We start from the raw sequence: 18,933 nt of genomic DNA, 5'->3' as shown, positions 1-18,933 counted from the left end.
GTATCATTAAAACACAATACCTGAAGAAATTTTTGAAAACTCTGACAGCTCATAATTGTGTTGATGAGAGGAAAGCTATCTTCTTTGCTGGAAAACCTTTTCATTTTTAGATCTATCAACACCAATTAGAATCAGCAATCCAATGATTTTCTTTTATTTCCACATCACATATTTAATTCCAATAACCTTTGTATAAACACCTGTCTTCATTATTTGTCAACTCAAGAACCATATCAACTAAGTTTTGGTATAGAAATATAATAAAATATGAAAGAATACAAGAACGTCGGAGGAGTCAGGCACTTGCCCAATGTTGTGTGTTGAAGTTCTTCCTATTGACTAAGAGATAAGGTTACCATATTTCTTTTGTCTATAGAAGTATATTTTTCACTCACTCATTGATTCTTAAGTTTGAAAACTTTCATCCAGGACATTGACCTCCAAAGACTCACAGTCAGCATTTTGCTCATATGATCAATTTCACCATCATCTTTAGAATCTAAACCAGAGTGCTGCTGGTCTCTGTTGCTTTCATCTTCTGATCCACCTAACAACTGTGAATGTTGTCTGCTACCAATTTTCTTCTCTGCCATTAGGGCCAGAAAGTGAAAACTTCTGAATTCTCAACTGTGTTCAATAAATGCTCAAATGTAGCATCAAATACATGCCGAATACAGTGTCTCCAGTCTTTTTTCATACCTTCTCGAAAGATAATGCAATCCTTTGGGTAACAGAGCAGGAAAATTGAAGGATGATGCAACAGTGACATTTTATTTCACTACTGCATCATCCTGCTAGATGCTACCACAATTTTCCATTTTCTTATTAGTTTCATCTTTCTTTTTAGCATCATTGGGCACAACTGATGAGTAATGATGAAATAAAAACTAGCATAATAAAATGGCAAAACGTTTCAAGATAAAGGAAAAGTGACATCACTAACATCTCATAATGTATCTGAGACTGATAAAAGGGTCCAATGGACTCTTATGGTATTTGTGAGATAGAATGAGTCTTTGTTCTTTGGAAGATCTCAAAGAAAGAATAAAGCCAGGAAGTATCAATCCATATATAAACAGCTAGAACTGATCTGAAAAGAAACTAAAAAGCCAAATCCATTATATGCTGATAGTTAATCTGAGTACTGTTGTGCAAGAATATTCTCTGCTGGGCTGCCCCTGTCTACACTTCTACCAGCAGAACAGAGGGCTCCTTGAGGTCCAGGTCCTTATCAACACTTCATATTATCCAGATTTCTTAATTTTTGCCAGTCTAGTAGGTATAAAGTGATGTTTATATGGTTGTTTTAACTTGACTTTTTTCTTATTACCAACAGTTCTGGGCATTTGCTTATGTTTTTTAGCTTATGGACTACAGATTTTTTTCAATTTATGATAGGGTTACATCCTGATAAACCCATTGTAAGCTGAAAATATCGTCAAAAACACATTCAATACATCTAACCTATCGAACATCATAGCTTAGCCTAGCCTACCTTAAACATGCTCAGAACACTTTCATTACCCTATACTTGGCAAAATTATCTAACACAAAGCATATTTTATAATAAAGTGTTGACTATCTCATGTACTTTATTGAATACTATGTACAGAAAGTGAAAAGCAGAATGGTTGTGTGGGTACAGAACAGTTGTAAGTGTATTGAATGTTTACCCTCGTGATTGTGTGGCTGACTGGGAGCTGTGACTTGCTGCTCTGACCAGCATCATGAGAGTATCGCACTGCGTTATCACTAGCCTGGGAAAGGATCCAAATTCAAAGCATGGTTTCTACTGAATGCATTTTGTTTTTGCACCATTGTAAAGTCGAAAAACTGTAAGTCGAAACATGGTGAGTCGGGGACCATCTGTACTCCCCTTTTATTATCATAGCCTTTGCTCCAAGGAAGATTTTAAGAAATACTGAGGCACCAGTGACTCAATTTCTGGGGGTGAAGCAGCCATTACCATATTTTTAAGGTTCCAAATGGGATTTTACTGTGCATCCAGAGTTGAGAACCACTTTGTGATCTGGATTATTGCTCCTTCTCTGACTCCTCTCCTCACACCCTGCCCCCAACTCACTCCACTCTTGCTGCACAGCCTCATTGCTGTGTCTCCAACACCAGTATCCTCCTACCCCTGGCCCTTTGCACTGCCTGCTCCTTTTGCTGGGAGGCTTCTCCTCTCAGAGGTCCAGTTGGCTTGCTCCCTCCTTCGAGGATCCGACTCCCCCATCCCAACATAATATAGCACTTCTCCTTAACCACCTCCAGTGTCAGAAAGGGTTCTTGCTTTTATCTCTCTCTCTGCCACCAGAATGTTAACACAAAAGCAGAGAATTTGCTTACACTGTTCACCTTGCAGCTCTAGCCCCTAGAATAGAAGGCACTCAGTATCTACTGAATGAATGGTTTTGAATGAAAAAGTCAGAACTTGGAGTAGCCATAAATCACGACTAAATATATTCTCTAAAAGTTGAAAACAATATATAAATTGTGTATCAATCAGAGCAGCAAACATGCCCTCCATACACTGCAGGCCCCCAGGAAAACTGACACTGAAGATGGCAGGCAGATTTCTACTAAAGCCAGGAATTTTCCTTTGTATTCTCTTAGGAAATTCTCCAGACCATTTACTCCTCTAGGTAAACACTCACTACGGGGCAGAAACAGGGCAGATGGCAAAAGCTGGACAATTATATTCTACAGATCAGAGCCGTCTGGAATGGTGATGAGAGATTCTGAGCCTTCATTACTGCCATCCCTGCTTTTCCCCAATCTTACAACTTGTTTCACTCCAGTGGTTTGGCTCATGAAATCCAGTTCTCCAATTCCTCTCTTCTCATCACTTCACTTATTTCACTGCCACATGACTCTTCTCATAGCAAAGAGAAATGTATATTCCAGTAGCTCTACCACTTTGGGCTGTCCTGGCCAACGCATTGCACAGGGAGCCAGGCTGCTGGGGACCCAGACTCAGCTCTGCCATCTGCAAGCTCTGAGACCTTGAACATATTACTGTGCCTCTGTGAGCCCTGGTTACTAAGTCTGTGAGAGGAGGAGGCTGGAGCAGAGGTCTCAAAAATTCCTCTTTCAAAATATGACTTGGAAGATAAACACAATAAAGTGACCACATATTTTGGTAATCTAGAGTTTTTTAAGGTGAAGGGCTATTTGGTTTTCAAATTTTGTTCATTACCAAGAGACTCTGAAGATTTAACTCTATATAATTCTATTTGTTTCAAATAGCTTTCACTTACCAACACAACCCACGCCGGTGGGGTTCAGCTGGAAATCAGGTGGGCAGTTACACTCATAGCGACCAGGAGTGTTAACACACAGGCCATTTACACAGTTTATGGGATCTGCACATTCATCAATATCTAGGAAAAACATTTAAAATGCCCACGTTAAAATCTTTACTTTCTCCATGCATATGGCTCTTCCAAAGAATTTGGTGGAACTTTTGAAAGTTAGTAGACTAAAGATCTTTAGGAAGGATTCAGCACCATGAAGTAAAGATTAAATCCTGTATATACCTAAAACAGGCTCCATGGATCAATCACATGGTATTCATGATAATATCATTTACTATCCTTAATAGATAAATAATAATTAAATGTTGGAATTCTAAAGAAGAAGAAATTATGGCACTGTTTGCTTAACTAAAATTATGTATATGTTATATGTACATATGCATGAACATACACAAATATATACAAAGAACTACTTTCCTAGTCTCATGGTAGGTATTTAATATTGTTGTTTATATAAAGATGGATCAATTCCATAGTTAAAAGTAAATGTATCAGAACGTTTTTGTTTTTTCTTCAAAAAAATGCACAACTCAAGGCATAAGCAGGCCAAGCAGAAATTTGAGAGATTGTTATACTTAGCACAAAATATTCATTTCAATTAATAAGAACACAACTGAGCCGTTAACTGGCCATACCTGTACAGTTCCCTCCTGTTCTGTCCAATTCATAACCATCATCGCAGATACAGTGAAACATTCCAGGCAAATTATTACATGTTCCAAAGACACAAATATTTTGAAAGGAGCATTCATCAATATCTGAAGATTAAAAGAAACGGTAATCTCTTGTTTAGACATTTTGATTTAATGTACTGCATTAATGAATTTTTCTACCTCCCAGACATTTTAATGCAGTAAAAAATTTTCTTTTTCTTTAACTAGGTAGGTCACATAAATAGCAAGCAACTAATGCTCATCTATGGAACAAAGATATAAAAGAAATATTATTTTATTTTATTGACAATATTTCAACTGTCTTGGGTTATAACATAAAAAAAATTGGCCTAAGGCATAAAAAATATAAAAATTAAATATGAACATGTCAAAGGAAGAAGATTGTAAAGAATGAAAGATAAAAACAAATTCAAAGATTATAATAATTTAGTGCAAACAGCAGATGTCTTATAAACATCTAGAACATATAAAATATACAATATAATATTTTAAATATTAAAGATATGCTTAAAATAATTTAACTTTTTCTAAACTTCTTTATTTTGTAATTTTATCTGTTATCATAAAGTCAGTCATAAACAGGGAAAGAGTTTTTTTTCCAATAGCACATAATAAGACCATCCATTACCCAACATTCTTACAAATTTCATTCAACTATCTCTATTGAATTGAAGTCATAAAATCAGTTTATGAAACTCTTCCATGAAGCTTTAACTCAAAGTCAATAAACGAGAAGTTACTACTCCTCATTTATATGGAAATGAAGGCATATATGTGTGTGTACAGCTGTAGAAATCATCTGTATTTCTACTCACAGGAAGAGGATGGACATTTTTGTACACAAATTACCTCATATTCTGAGAATGCAGACCAGGCATGTCATTTTAGGCTAGACTAGACAAGTCATCCTACAGTGCTATCTTGAGATAGTTATATCTTGTAATTTAAATTTCTTCTACTCTGGGTTGGTTCTTTATCAGCTTTTTGTATGTTGTTTTTTTGTTGTTTCCATAGGATGCCTGCATAGTTGCCACGGTTTATTTTCAGTTTGTGTACACATTACTTGGTCAGCTCTTTCAAGAGTTTTTCTATACTCTGATATAATTTAGATAGAGTTTCCTGACAACCTCCCTTCTTTATCCAGGCTTTATTTGGAAGACAGCTTGGGGTATGGGTTTCATTTAAAATTGCTGTTCTGTAGCCCAATCTTTCACAAGGTGGGGGCAGGGGGAGACATGGACGGGAAGAGCTCCAGGCAGCTGTGTGCGCTCTTTGTGGATGAACCTGGCCTCTGCTCTCTCTTCAGATATTATACCAAATGGTCTGTTATCTAAGTTCACTCCATCTGATGGAGCCCTAACTTGTCTCTGAGGAGCTTCCTCCAGGTTTTGCACTCTCCTATTTTGGTGGAGAACACTGCGAAAAGGCCAACTCCAGCAATTTTTTGGATTCTATAGAAAGTTCTGAGAATTTGCGATGAGAAGTAGATGCTGAGTGGAAAATGTTGAATCAGAGAGTTAACTCAGAGGAGCATATATTTATAATAAGATGGGAAGACATCAAGAAATTAAATTAGCAAATTCAGGAGAAACTGCCCAGATGAGCCAGATCGTGTAGGAAGAGAGAAAACAAAAACAAGGAGAAAAAGGCAGAACCATGGAATTATATTTTTGGGATCTCAAAAGTTGGCATTTAGCTAAATGGAGCACAGGGTCTAACTGAAGGTAAACTGCATGTTTGTCACTCTCAGTTTCCCTGGCAACTGGGATTTCTCTCTGTGGTAATAACATACTATGAGAAACCAACATGTGACACAAGTAGAAACTTTTTAGCATCACCTTGGGGGAGGTCTGGAGAGAAGTTTTGGAAGGGCCTAGGCTACAGATACAGGAATAGAATTATGAAGGGGAAATTCTGTCTTATGTATAAAGAATTCATTTTGAGTTTTTATGTTGGTGAAAGTATCTGGCTACTGCTGACTTGCTCCTTTTCCCACTAACTCTTGTCAAGTTGACATGAGTAATAAATCATGTAGTTCCATGACCACACTGACTCACATTTTCTACTAATTGGCTTCAGTGCTTAGAAGAAACCAGGGCTGGGGAAAAAAAATGAAGCTCACTCTACAGCTGCCTTGTATAAAATGAAGTAGAATCCAAAAAATTGCTGGAGTTGGCCTTTTTGCAGTGTTCTCCACCAAAATAGGAGAGTGCAAAACCTGGAGGAAGCTCCTCAGAGACAAGTTAGGGCTCCATCAGATGGAGTGAACTTAGATAACAGACCATTTGGTATAATATCTGAAGAGAGAGCAGAGGCCAGGTTCATCCACAAAGAGCGCACACAGCTGCCTGGAGCTCTTCCCGTCTATGTTTCCCCCTGCCCCCACCTTGTGAAGTAGATCTAGCAGGTCAATGTAAAAGCATGAATGCTTTCAGTTTCTAAGATCATCTTCCCCAGAGCCTGCTATTCATTCTCGTGTTTTGATTCTTTCAAAATTGGTGGAAATTTATGGAAAATTCCATGATCTTTTAGGCACACTTTCTTTCTTCAGTGCAACTCCTGGTAGTGGGGCAGAGAGAGGCTCTAGTCTGAACCAGCCCAGATTGTATCATTTGTTTTTGTTTGGTTGATGCTGGTGAATTGTGTGTGTGTGTATGTGTGTGTGTGTGTATGCGTATGCTGGTGTTGACTATTTCTGTTCATTTGATTAGACACTAGTGTAAGGAGAGCCTGTAACCTGGTTTCCTTTTATAAGCTTCACCCAGCAGTGTGCCTGAGCTGTTTTTTTAAAGATTTTCTATGAATCCCTAATTTTGTTAAGGCCTTATGGTTTATGAACTGTTTTCAATTTTTTTCCTTTCTTCGTTTGTATTTTCATGTCCTCCCTATGAAGACAATGATGGCCCAAACTATATGTAAAGTGAACTTAGTCTCTAATTTAAAAGAAATACAAATTCTTTTTCTTGGAAAGATACCATACTAGTTACAAAGTCCGATTTCTAGGAAAAGGGGATGATGTCATAACTTAGAAGAAGGAGACATTCCTATTAGGCAAGAGATGCAGTCCTTGATGAGTCCCTAACGAGAACCTCCAGTCCCTGACATACAGACAGCAGACTAAAACATGAGGGAAAATGCCAAAAAATGACCTACTTAGATTTTAATAAACACAGTAAACAGCAGTGATTGGGGTAGGTAATATATCATATTTTAAAAGCTGAATAGTTTTTCCACATGTCATTCATTTAGTGATAAAAAAAGAAAAAGAAGAAAAAAGAATGAGCTGAACTTCCAACTATTGGCTCTTGGCCAGGAAAACTTCATAAGAGATGAAAGCCGCCTTCATCATTATTCATTCGGCAAAATAATCCATGCTTAAACGAATGACTTTTATATGTGCAGCATGTGCTGTGTATTCTGCTTCCAGGTGGAGCCCGTTCCAGCCCTTTTTGTGGTTTCATTTGCTGTGGTTGATCCAACTTGGAAAAGAGTTGGAATCCTGGTGACCCACCTTGGCAGGACCTGCTGTCTGAGGCTGGAGTGAAGCCCATCTCACACTCGCAGCGATATGCACCCGGGACGTTGAGGCACTGTCCGTTCTCACAGAGATTTATGTTTTCTGCACACTCATCAACATCTGTGGGCAAAGCAAATTACACCTCTATTAAGTTCCAAATTGCATGATACATTTTTTCCTTGATCTATAACTAATCAATTTCACTTGCTTGAGTGAGTGCTCATTAACATGAAATGACAATTAATCATATTCATCTAAATAAGGGTATACAACTTGATAGTAGAGCTCTTTAACCTACACCCTAACATTCCATTATCATATGATTAACAGGAGGCATGCAGGTGTCTCTCACATTTGTCTTAGTTCTCTTCAAGGTCCCTTTGATGCATCAGTATTATCCCAACATCATTTAGATATGACCAATAACATTGGAATTAATCTTAAAATGGTGCTAAGTCATTTGAAAATATTATAGTATTCAAACAACTCATTCTTTCACTAATTCAAGTATTTTTAAGCAAATTAGGGACACTATGGGAATGAGCAGTTTCTTTCATGTCATTACACTCATTAAAGTGTAATTAATGCAAATAGACAATATAATTAATGCAAATGGCTTAATTATGCAAATGGGCATTATTCATAGACTGTAAAGACAATTTATTTAACTCTATCAAATGGAAAAAGGGGGGAGGACAGAAATCACTGTTTATGGAGCACCTGATATTTGCCAGAGAGTGTGCTAGTTGCCTGACAGGCGTGTTTTCATTTAGTTCACCGATCCTGTGAGGTTTAGAAGAGGAAGGACTCGAGGCTAAGAGCAGCCAGCTGAGCCAGAGGAGTCACTGTGAGCTAATCGTGGCTGAGCCAAGATCTAAGTACAGCTGTGTCTGACACCAAAGCCGTGCCCTTTCCTTCCCACCGCAGTGCAGAGAAATGCTAAGAAAGAGGAATATCCAATGTTTAAAAGTAATAAAGCCTTAAAATTGAATAAACATGTTTTCTTAAAGAGAGATTTGCAAATGAGACTGTGTTTTTTATGTCAATAATTAGAAAAAATTAGTCTATCTTTTAATTATGGGTTTAAAGTACGTAGTGAAATTCAACTGAGAAACACCTATCTTACAATCTTGAAAGTATTATACTTTGTGTCCAGCAAGATGATCTCGTCTTATCTATAATGAGTGGATGTTTTATCCTCAAAGAATGTGGAATGAGTAGCAGCTAAGTAGCAGCTAACATTTATTGAGCTCTTATGATGTGGTTTTCTAAGCCCTTCACTTGTCTTATTCCATTTAATACTTTCAATAGCATGTGATAAGCTGAGATTTTGATAAACACATTAAATAGCAGTGATTGGGTAGGTCACATAGTGTATCATAAGAAGCTGAATAGTTTTCCCACATGTCATTCATTTAGTGATAAAAAAGAAAAAACAAATAAATGATATTATTATTACTATGCCCATTTTAAAATGGGGAAACTAAGGTCGCATGGGTTAAGTAATTTACTTAAGGCTACACAACCTGTAAGCAGCACAGGCACGATCTGAATCCAGGTGGTATGATTCAGACAGAGCTGATATTTTTGACAACTGTGCTATAAATGAATACAAGAAAATGATAACTATTAACAGTAAATGATTGTAATAAATGTCAATATTTTAAAACTTTCACCAATATTTTGGATAATTTTCCAAGTTTTGTGTTTAATGTAAGAGAAAGATACATATTCACCTGTAAGTCAAGTGTAAAAACAGAGATAGTGATTTCAGCCTCCTTTAACCACAGTTTTCTTCAGATCAGGAAAACACAGAGTGTCCCATGAAAATCATGCCAGAACACACGTCAGGACTCTCACCCACCTGAGCAGGTAAAGCCATCTCCAGTGAACCCTTCGGAGCAGGCACATCGGTAGGAGCCTGGGGTATTTACACACTGAGCATTTATGCTACACTGGTGGGTTCCATTAGAACATTCGTCCAGATCTGCATGCCAAAAGAACATAGCAATAAAGTTCAGAAATGAAAATGCAACATTTAAACAGTCAGAGAGATTTTCATTTGTCTTAATTTAAATGTAAACTGGCCAAATGGAATGTGTTTCAGTTTATCTGTACAGTCACAGTTCTAATTCTCTAGGATCGCAGACCCACACTCCAAAATGTTCACGCCACAAACATGGGCCAAAATGATGAATTCAAGCATTTTGTGAGATATCTAATCAACTAGAATTTTAATGGTTGAAAGAAAACCAGTGCTGGATTTCCTTCTTACTTTTACTCAGGGTAAATTTTATCATCAGTCCCCTTATCACTAAAAGAGGATCAATTTCTAAGATATTACTGAATTTCAGAGCAGGAAAATTAGCATAGAATTTTCAAGTACATTTTACAGATGAGAAAACCAATATATGATTCTTGACCTCATAGAGCCCATAGTCTAATGGAAAAGACAGATGTTAAACACAGAAAATAAAATAAAATAAAGTTAAATTAGATTAAATATTATTATGTGTATCATGAAGAAAAATTACAAGGTACAGTGAAAGAATAAAAAGGGCATGTAATTTGGACTGTAGGAACAAGGGTGGCCCCACTGAAGAAGTAATTTTTAGTTAACTTCACACTGGAGGATGGGTAAGAGTTGGCCTGCTGAATAGAAGTAGGGAAGGGTATTCCTTGCAGAGGAAACAGCAAATATAAAGGCAATGAGGAGGAAAAGAGCTTGGTGTGACAAAGAAATTAAAGAAGGTCAAAGTGACAAAGCACAATGCAGGAGACAGAGAGTGATGGATGATGAAGCTGGAGAGATAATGGGAAGATGCTGTAGGGTCTTGTAACCCATGCAAAGGAAGCTAGATTTTATCCTAAATTCAATGGATTAAAATAACAATTGTAAAGAGATCTGACCCATGGTTTAAAAGATTCATCTGGCTGCTATGTGGAGAATGGATTGTAGGAGGACCAGAGAGGGAATGAACAAACTTATAAAGAGGTTCTTTTAGCATCCAGCAGAGAGAGAAAGAGAGACAGAGACAGAGAGAGAGAGAATGGTTGTGACTAGGGCAGGGGAATGGAGATGGAAAACAGTGGATGGAATTGGATGATGACATTTTGGAGTAGAGAAGCCTGGATATGGTTAAATCTTTTGTACTGGAGTCAGGCTATTTTGCACTGGTTGGCCAGAGTGATAGATGGACAAGAAGCACAAAAAAGGGAAGCTAGAAGACAGAACAATGGTAGACAAATGGGACTAGAAAAATGGGAATGGGGATATGGCTGAAAAGTTGTGAGATTAATGATGTGAGATGGCTGGGCTAGAGTGGGTAGCTAGTGGACTTAATGATGTCATCAAAGAAGATTACTCAATAAAGTCATTTGGAAACTATGATAATTCAAATCTGTAGTCAGCTCATAAACATTTGACAAGTATAAAACAATTGAATGGATGAGAAATTATGTTCAAATTAACTGATATTCTTGTAAGAGGTCTTAAGGCTATCCTTTAATACTTTCTGCTGGCTTGTAACATTTTAATGAGTAATCATAGGGAAGTCAGTTTAGCTTGCTTTAGTTCTATTTTAAATCGACCAGATAATTCTTACCAGTTGGAAAAATGCTTTATCATTGAGGCATGTGAAACACTGAGCATATTAAGCAGCACCATGAATGATACCAAGGGTGAAATCCAGTGCTCTGCCTCACAGCTATAAAAGACTTAGTAGACTGGCTCAAGAACTACAAAGCTGGGAGAATGGCAACCACCTTCCCTTTCTTTTCTTCAAACCAGACCTCTTGGAATCCAACAAATGATGTAGATTTCTCTGGAAGAAGAACTCTATTAAGAAGCAGGTATTGACCACTTACTATAGACAGGTTATGTGAAAAAATCTTTTCATTCCCTTCATTTATTTCACTGAGTTTTAAATCTCACTGATTACTCTATGAAAAGATTGGAAAAATGTATTAGTCATTTTTCATCATACAGCTGTTCGGATTTCTGGCTGCACATCAAATAATTTTTACTGAAGAACAACACATTAAAAAGCAGATGCCAAGGCATACTGTTGTACTTTGATCGTTTATACCAAGGTTAAAGGAAACCCGGCAGGAATTACCTTGTAACTAAAGATAGCCTTTGATTTTCAAGAGAATAAATGAAAGTGAAGAGCATGTTCCTATTCATGCACGTGCATTAATAACTGTGCAAAGAAGAGCCTCTAAGAATTTTGTGTCTCAGCAAAGAATATTTGCATTTGCAAACTCACCAATACATTTGATGCCATTGCCAACCCAGCCTTCTCTGCAGCTACATTTAAAGCTTCCTGGGACGTTCAGGCATGAGGCGTGCATGTCGCAGTTGTGGGCACCAATTTCACACTCATCCACGTCTGAGAAACCACAGTTAATATGAAGAAGATAAAATACAAGCTAGTTAATTCTACCCCCAAATATATTTCTGTATAGTTAAAATTTTAAAGCAAATATGAAGATATCTAAAACTGTACAGAGAAAACATTAACATCACTTTTATCTTTAATTTCCGTAGACTCCAGCAAGATTTACAAGTTCATGATCCAAATCAAACAAGCCCTTTCCTAGAAGAAATTGCCATTTTCCAGTTGAAGGGAGATGCAACAGCGTCTGCCCCCTGGTAGATATGCGTGTCAGCCCCTACCCAGCCCACAGGCCTTCCCCCTGTCTGGGCCCAGACAAAGCTCCACGTAGACGCATCAGATTATAGATGTCAAGAGAAATCTTAGTCCCAAAAAGAGACTCTGCTATTCTTTGCTATTAATATTGGTTACATATTTTTTATGAAGAATGAGCCTGACTTTTTACAATAATACTGTATTCTCTTTTTAAAATTTCTATCATTTGTCATTTTCAGAATTAGTACAATATTTTCTAGAGTCTCTGAAAACTATTGTTTTAGTATGTATTTTTCTATTTCTTTGAGGATATATAAAAATATTCACTGGAAATGTTATCTGAAAGTGAATAGATGCTTTTACCTATCTATATCTATATCTATATAATCTCATGTATATATACACATAGATATATGCACATACACAAATACATACATACATTCATATATTTGTGTATATAAACCAAGTAGCTTTGGTTCCCCAAAGCTTTCTACAATAGAAAGAACAGTCTGTTCTACCTAGCTCAACGATTACATATTATAGATGCTGAAATCACACACAACTTCTGGCTTGGCATCAACCTCATTAGCGAGGAACAAGCAGAATACCCCTTCTTTCACTATTTCATTACTTTGCAGCTTAAGGGCTAGGCTGCAGCTTAAGCCACCCAAGACCTGCCTTGAACAAAATAGCATACAAGGGCCTTACATTGAGCAATGAGAAACACCCGGTCCAAAGCACTGACCTTGGGATTTCCTAGGCCCCCACCTTTATGCAAGAGGCTAAAACCATTTACTAAAGAAAGGATAAAGTGGACAGGGTGAGCAAAGAAAGAAAGTGAAGATAGAAAAAAAGAGAGGAAATGTTGGCAAGGGGAAGAGAGGGCAAAAGCAAATGGAAAGGGAAGAGAGAAGGAGAGAGGAAAAGATGGGGAAAGGAAGGGAGGAAAAGGGTCTCACTAGAAATCTAGATTAAGTCTTGTTAGTTTAGAAGAACTGCAAAACCCAGCAACAAGTGGGATCCCTCCAGGTCTTCTGGTGTTCCTTTCTTAAGGATTCTCCTGTTTGAGCAACAGTTCTACTAAGAAAATGCACGCTGCTGCCAGAGCCGCCAGAAGCACATCAGAACCGTGGAGACCAGACTCCTCAGCTACTCTCTCACTCCGCATCCAGACCCACAGCCAACTCCACGGCAGGGCGGCTGACATGGTGTGCTAGCACAGATACCAGCCAAATGCATGACACATGCTCTGGGTCAGTTACTCATTATGTACAGTCACAGCCTGGTGTGGGGAACAGTCTAAGAGGTGCCAGGGAACAAAGGATGTTGAAGGTTGGCCTCTGAAATATGAGAAGCTGAAACACAGAGGATACAAGCTTACGACCTACCTGTGCACCCTGTGGTCCCCTTCTTCACTGAATAACCCAGCTGACAGTGGCAAATGAAGGATCCCTTGGTGTTCTCACATTCCCCAAACATGCAGATGTTTGAATTTAAGTCACACTCATTCACATCTAGAAAATTCATTTTCAATAACTTGGTTAATACTTGTTCATCCTAGGAATTCAAAAGTTATCTTTTAAACTTAGCATCATATTGCAGGACACAGATAAAATTCAAAATATAATCTATTTGCAAGACATAGTACTACAGATACATAGACTGTCTTTAAGGATTTTTTCAAATAATTCTGCCTTTTCAGCTTTCACATCTCCTGATACATGGTTTGAATTTTTAAAATAACTAAAAAGTCTCTTCTTCTCATGTTTATATATATGTGCATAAATGTACATGTGGATGTGCATGCATACGTGTGTGTAAATATTTATCCTGTTCTTATGGTACCCACCAATGCATGTTTTCATGTCCATTGAAGCCATGAAGCCATCATAACACAGACACCGATACTCTCCAGGAATGTTGGTACACTGGCCACCATCACAGATATCAGGATTATTTTCACATTCATCAATATCTGATGATACAAAATTAACATCAAATGAAAACAAGGGTGGTTTTTATTAAGCTAAAATATTTCTTCCATCCAGTTCCACTCAAAATATCTGGAGTGAGATTTGTAAGACAAAATTAATTAGGTGTACAAAATCTGCGTATTTTCCTTTCTGTACCTGCGCAAGATCTCCCATCAGGCATCAGGGCATAACCTTCGCTGCAGCTGCATTCGTAGCTTCCTTCTGAGTTAGTGCACTGGGTGTCACAGCCTCCATTCATTATCATACATTCATCAATGTCTGTGAAAACAACATTGCCACCACATTACCTGTCAGGGCTACTTTCTACTTCCTTAACAAAAGAAAAGATAAAGAGTTTTTCTTTTTTTCAAACTGATAATGCTTAAATGGCTTTGGATTTTTCTCCCCACTATTCATGCTGATTTATCATTATACCATTAGTCTTAGTTCTTTTTACTTCCTTTTAGACAGCATTCCACGTGACATTTAGCTCCAGTCACCTAATATTAAAGGACTCAGAAATACAATAACTATGGGGTTTAGGATGTTTTCTATAACAAAAACAGAGATGCCTCTGCAAAACCACCAAACCATGGCATCTTAGAGATCTGCCTCCATTCTTAGATTCATTTTCAGGACAATGGAAGCCCGTCAACTTCATTGTCTATTCACTACCAGAAATTTCCTAGGCTGACTGGACGAATACAAGTTCCAGCCCCGCCTGGCCTCCCCTTACCTGTACAGCCCTGCCGGTCCGGCGTGGCCTGGTATCCGGGATTGCAGGAGCACTGATAAGTTCCTATCATGTTCACACATTTTCCATTTCTACAGAGATTGTCACTCAGGGAGCACTCATTAACATCTAGAAAAAGACACGCAGAATTAATGTTTTATGCAATAAACATATCACTTAAACGATCAAGAACGTGCTGCACTGGAGCTGTGGTCTCCGAAGGACTTTGTGTACTTCAGGGGGAAGTAAGATGCTCTCCTGGGGCCTTCAAAGAAACAGCTGGAATCTCTATTTCTGATGTTTCCATCTACGACAGTGCTGTCCAGTAGAACCTTCTACACTGATGAAATTGTTCCCTATCTGTGCTCTCCAATACGTAGCTGCTACAGAGCACTTGAAACGTGGATAGTATGATTAAGAAATTGAATTTTGAATGTTATGTAATTTTAATTGAATCTAAATAGCCATATGTGGCTAGTGACTACCACATTAGATCACACACATCCAGTGCATCCTGGAAATGAAGCTCGCTAATATTTAATACATAAATTTACACTGACATGCTTGCCCAGCCTAAATAACTTAGGTATCCTGAATAAAGATGGTTAGTTCCACAAAACAGAGGGGCTGGTAACAGGGCCCTCATTTGTTTATCTGTTTTCATGATCTTAGGTGGATCTACAGATTATGTTGCCTATTTTAAAATAAACTAACCCTTATAAGATGGGCCAGAGTCATAAATAAACTGCAAAGATCCATGATATAAACCAATACTAATAATGCAAAAAAAGAGAACAGCAAGAAAATAGTAGAGTGACATTTTTCCTGATCAAGTTACTTGTCAGACACAATATAAGGTAAAAACAATGACAAAATAATCAGACATAATGAGAACTTCATCCCAAATTCTCAAAATTACTAAGAAGACTATGCGACATGTGGATTTATGTCTATGATCATTAAATGTATATTTTACTAAATGTGCAAAAATATATATCTTCTATTGTACATTGTATCTTTGAGGGGTACTTTTTTCAGCTAGAAGATCCATCAAAACTAATTAACAAAATAAACTGACCTTAGAAAAAGATCTCTGAATCACTGCATCACAACCAGGAATAAATGTTCTTAATTATCTGTGTGAAAAAGCTTTCTGTATCACTATTAAAATGAAATAAAAATATTTAAAACTTTTAAATTCATCTTTTAAAAAAATCTGTTTAGTCTATGATTTAAGATTCACCTAATACATTAGCACAGTGATATAAATAGGGCTTATAAATAAATATAGGTATAGTGGGGAGGTGTGCTTAAATTACGTTTTTAAATGGGGGTGTGCGATCTGCTCTATTTTAAACTGTTGTATTTGCTTACGCTTTCAAGAAAGATTTTCTGTGAAGAAAATGTTTACAGGCTAAATCAAAGTTTGAAAGCCAGTTAGAACACAATAAGCCCAGAGGCCTTTGTATATTTATGAAAAATGGTAGGTTGAAATGTTCCAAGACCATTAGTCTTTCCTGCCACCTCTGCCATCCTGCTGAGCTCAGGGCCAGTCAAGAGACCTCAGTGTTTCTGTGAGAAGAGTGAGTGGGAGGAACTCACATGTTCTCACACACGTGAGAAGGTCCCGTGATGACAGACACGGGGATGCAGAGAGGACTGTGTGGAGTGGAAGCACAGGTGTTTGCAGAGCTGAACTATCAGGGAGCAGCCTTCCAAAAGGAGTAGCTTTGCCATAACGTTCTACCTGGGAGAGGGAACTATGTGGCCTTCCACAGGCTCCCTCACTCAGGGTCCCTTCAAGTGTGCTTGTCATGAAAAAGAGGGTAACCAGGAGAATGCCAGCTCATCAGAGTGTGTCACCGAAGCATTCTCTAAACACACAGCCTGAATCCCAATGCAGGGACTCTGAATTTCTAACTTTTAATCAGCTAGATTGCACGTGCCAAAAACAAGTTTATTAGAATTGACCTGTGATCTTTATGATCTTTACCATGAGCTGGGTGGGTTTATACGCTGAGGAGACAAACTCACCCACACAGTCCTCACGTGACGGTGACAGCTCATGTCCCAGTGGGCAGTCACACTGAAAGCTGCCCTCAGTGTTCACACAGGTGCCACCCCTACAAAGGAGAGGGTTACGTTCACATTCGTCAACGTCTGCAAGGTAAAAACGTGAGACCCATTAAAGAACTCTGAGGAAAAAATATTCACGCATACGGCATGGGAGACAGGATCATTATCTGAGCTAAGCGTGACTCAAATGTAAGAGACAGGCTTCATAGCACATGGGACAATGCTCCCCTCATTTTTTCTACTATCAGTGAATAAATGGTAAAAGTTCTACTCTTAAAGATAGTGAGCTATCAAGGAATTTACTTTTATGAAATGAGCAAAATCACAAGAGGTAAAAATAAGCAATATTAGCTTTATATAATCCTAAACTCCAAGATATCGTACATTGCTGTCTACATCTAATTAAAGAGAAAGAAAAATCTTAGCCTGATCACCTACTCTGTCCTATGAAGTAAGTCCTATAAGCCACCGAAAATGAAATAGTGGGCTAAAAGGTGAGCAATACCAAAAGAGTTCATAATAACACACAAATAAGGGAAATCACACGGGATTAGCATTACTGAATATAAATTTTGGGGTCACCTGACAATGCCATACACTTTACATGAATTCCTCCTGAGTAGTTAGTCTGTGTTGATTTTAGATTTTATGAATAAACAGAACCCAGTCTCAATATCTCACCGCGACTAAGGCGCCAAGAGGTTGAGGCTCCCCAAGAGCTATCTAGGAGCAGATTTCCTGTCTGACATTTAAATCTGTTCTCCCTCTCACCACAGCTCCTTGCCAAGCGTGCTGTTAACAGCTCTGAGACAAGCCAAGGTCGAGCTGACGCGTCTGTGCTAGACTTGTTTCAAGACTGGAGGGGAGGAGCTTACCCATGCAGTTCTTCATCATCATGAACCCGCTTTCGTAGCCTTCGAAGCACTCACACTCAAAGCTGCCCGGCGTGTTGACACAGATTCCACTTCCACAGAGGTCTGGTGAAATCCTGCACTCATCGATGTCTAATTCACAGGGTTTCAAAGAAATAAAAAAAGACACCGAGATGAGAAAGTGTTCAAGAACAGAGAGAGAGATTTGGCCTTCTGTGTGAAGGTGCAGCACACTTGAAATATTGGAGAAGTCAGTAGGTAGCAGGAGGAGGGGATGTCTGCAGATCAGCTAGATGGGGACAGGGCCTTAGACACATTCCTTTCCCAACTGCCAAAACTGTCGTGGCCAACGGGCAGGTGGTGCCTTTTTGCCTTTAAGAACTCTGGAATTGCGGATTTCTCTTTGTGGCTTAGAAATGGTAACAGCAGGATGAACCGAGCAACTGCAGTATGAGCCGAACAAGGCAGGTGGCAAACACGGAAGCAGTAGATGCATGGATGAAGTCCCGCGCACGACACAAAGGTCATGCTGGTTCTGCGATACTAGCCCGGGTCCAACCCTGGGGGAAGCACGCGGGGGACGCTGCCTCTGAGTAGGGGTGGCTGGCTGACCACAGAGAGACAAGCCTCAGAAGCGGATGTGGCCACCTAATCTTGAGCCAGAGAACACACATATACGGCAGGGCCACGGAAAATGCTCCAATTGGTGTTTTTGTGTCACATTCAGATGTGAAAAGCCTACTGATCTAATTTTAAAAATAAAAATAACGAAAAACGATGTATTTGTTTGTCACTTTTTATAAACTACAGTAAATAAGAATCTTCAATAGCAGCATTTATATTCTCAAAAACAGGATTCTCTGAGAGATCTCTCATGCCTATAACTAAGATTTTTAAATAGAGAAGTCATGTCTATAAAATATGATTAAGAAAACATGACCTATTTAAAATTTTTTTCTCACAGTGGGAAAAAACGCTTTTGCCAGCATCTCTTTAATTTGATGAATTCAGTTTTGAAGTTTTTCTATCACAGGATTTGTCAGTGGATGACTTACGCAAGCTCTCTTGAGGAGTCTCAGTCTCTGTTTTCTTCCAGCTTTTGGTTTTTCTCTATTTCCT

The 18,933-nt window shown here is 38.3% G+C and overlaps 1 protein-coding gene and 1 long non-coding RNA gene across 2 annotated transcripts in view; one reads left to right on the top strand and one right to left on the bottom strand.

The window, feature by feature from the left end:
* LOC123290122 (uncharacterized) overlaps positions 1-18,568 on the top strand; it is a 124,341-nt gene extending 105,773 nt beyond the window's left edge. Inside the window, exon 5 of the long non-coding RNA XR_011505854.1 lies at positions 17,719-18,568. This is a non-coding gene — a long non-coding RNA (uncharacterized lncRNA). The remainder of the gene's footprint in view (positions 1-17,718) is intronic.
* Positions 1-18,933, bottom strand: part of FBN2 (fibrillin 2) — a 235,461-nt gene that overhangs the window by 48,156 nt on the left and 168,372 nt on the right. Inside the window, exons 26-36 of the mRNA XM_014859514.3 lie at positions 17,818-17,946; positions 16,901-17,026; positions 14,870-14,995; positions 14,290-14,412; positions 14,010-14,135; positions 13,549-13,674; positions 11,777-11,899; positions 9,373-9,495; positions 7,503-7,628; positions 3,953-4,075; positions 3,261-3,383 (exon numbers count right to left, since the gene is read on the bottom strand). Coding sequence (XP_014715000.2) covers positions 3,261-3,383; positions 3,953-4,075; positions 7,503-7,628; positions 9,373-9,495; positions 11,777-11,899; positions 13,549-13,674; positions 14,010-14,135; positions 14,290-14,412; positions 14,870-14,995; positions 16,901-17,026; positions 17,818-17,946 — 1,374 coding nt within the window. The remainder of the gene's footprint in view (positions 1-3,260; positions 3,384-3,952; positions 4,076-7,502; positions 7,629-9,372; positions 9,496-11,776; positions 11,900-13,548; positions 13,675-14,009; positions 14,136-14,289; positions 14,413-14,869; positions 14,996-16,900; positions 17,027-17,817; positions 17,947-18,933) is intronic.

The sequence above is a fragment of the Equus asinus genome, chromosome 9 (assembly GCF_041296235.1).
Source record: "Equus asinus isolate D_3611 breed Donkey chromosome 9, EquAss-T2T_v2, whole genome shotgun sequence".
Taxonomy (NCBI): domain Eukaryota; kingdom Metazoa; phylum Chordata; class Mammalia; order Perissodactyla; family Equidae; genus Equus; species Equus asinus.
Note: the sequence above shows the minus strand (reverse complement) of the source record. Positions and strands in the feature narration are given on the sequence as shown.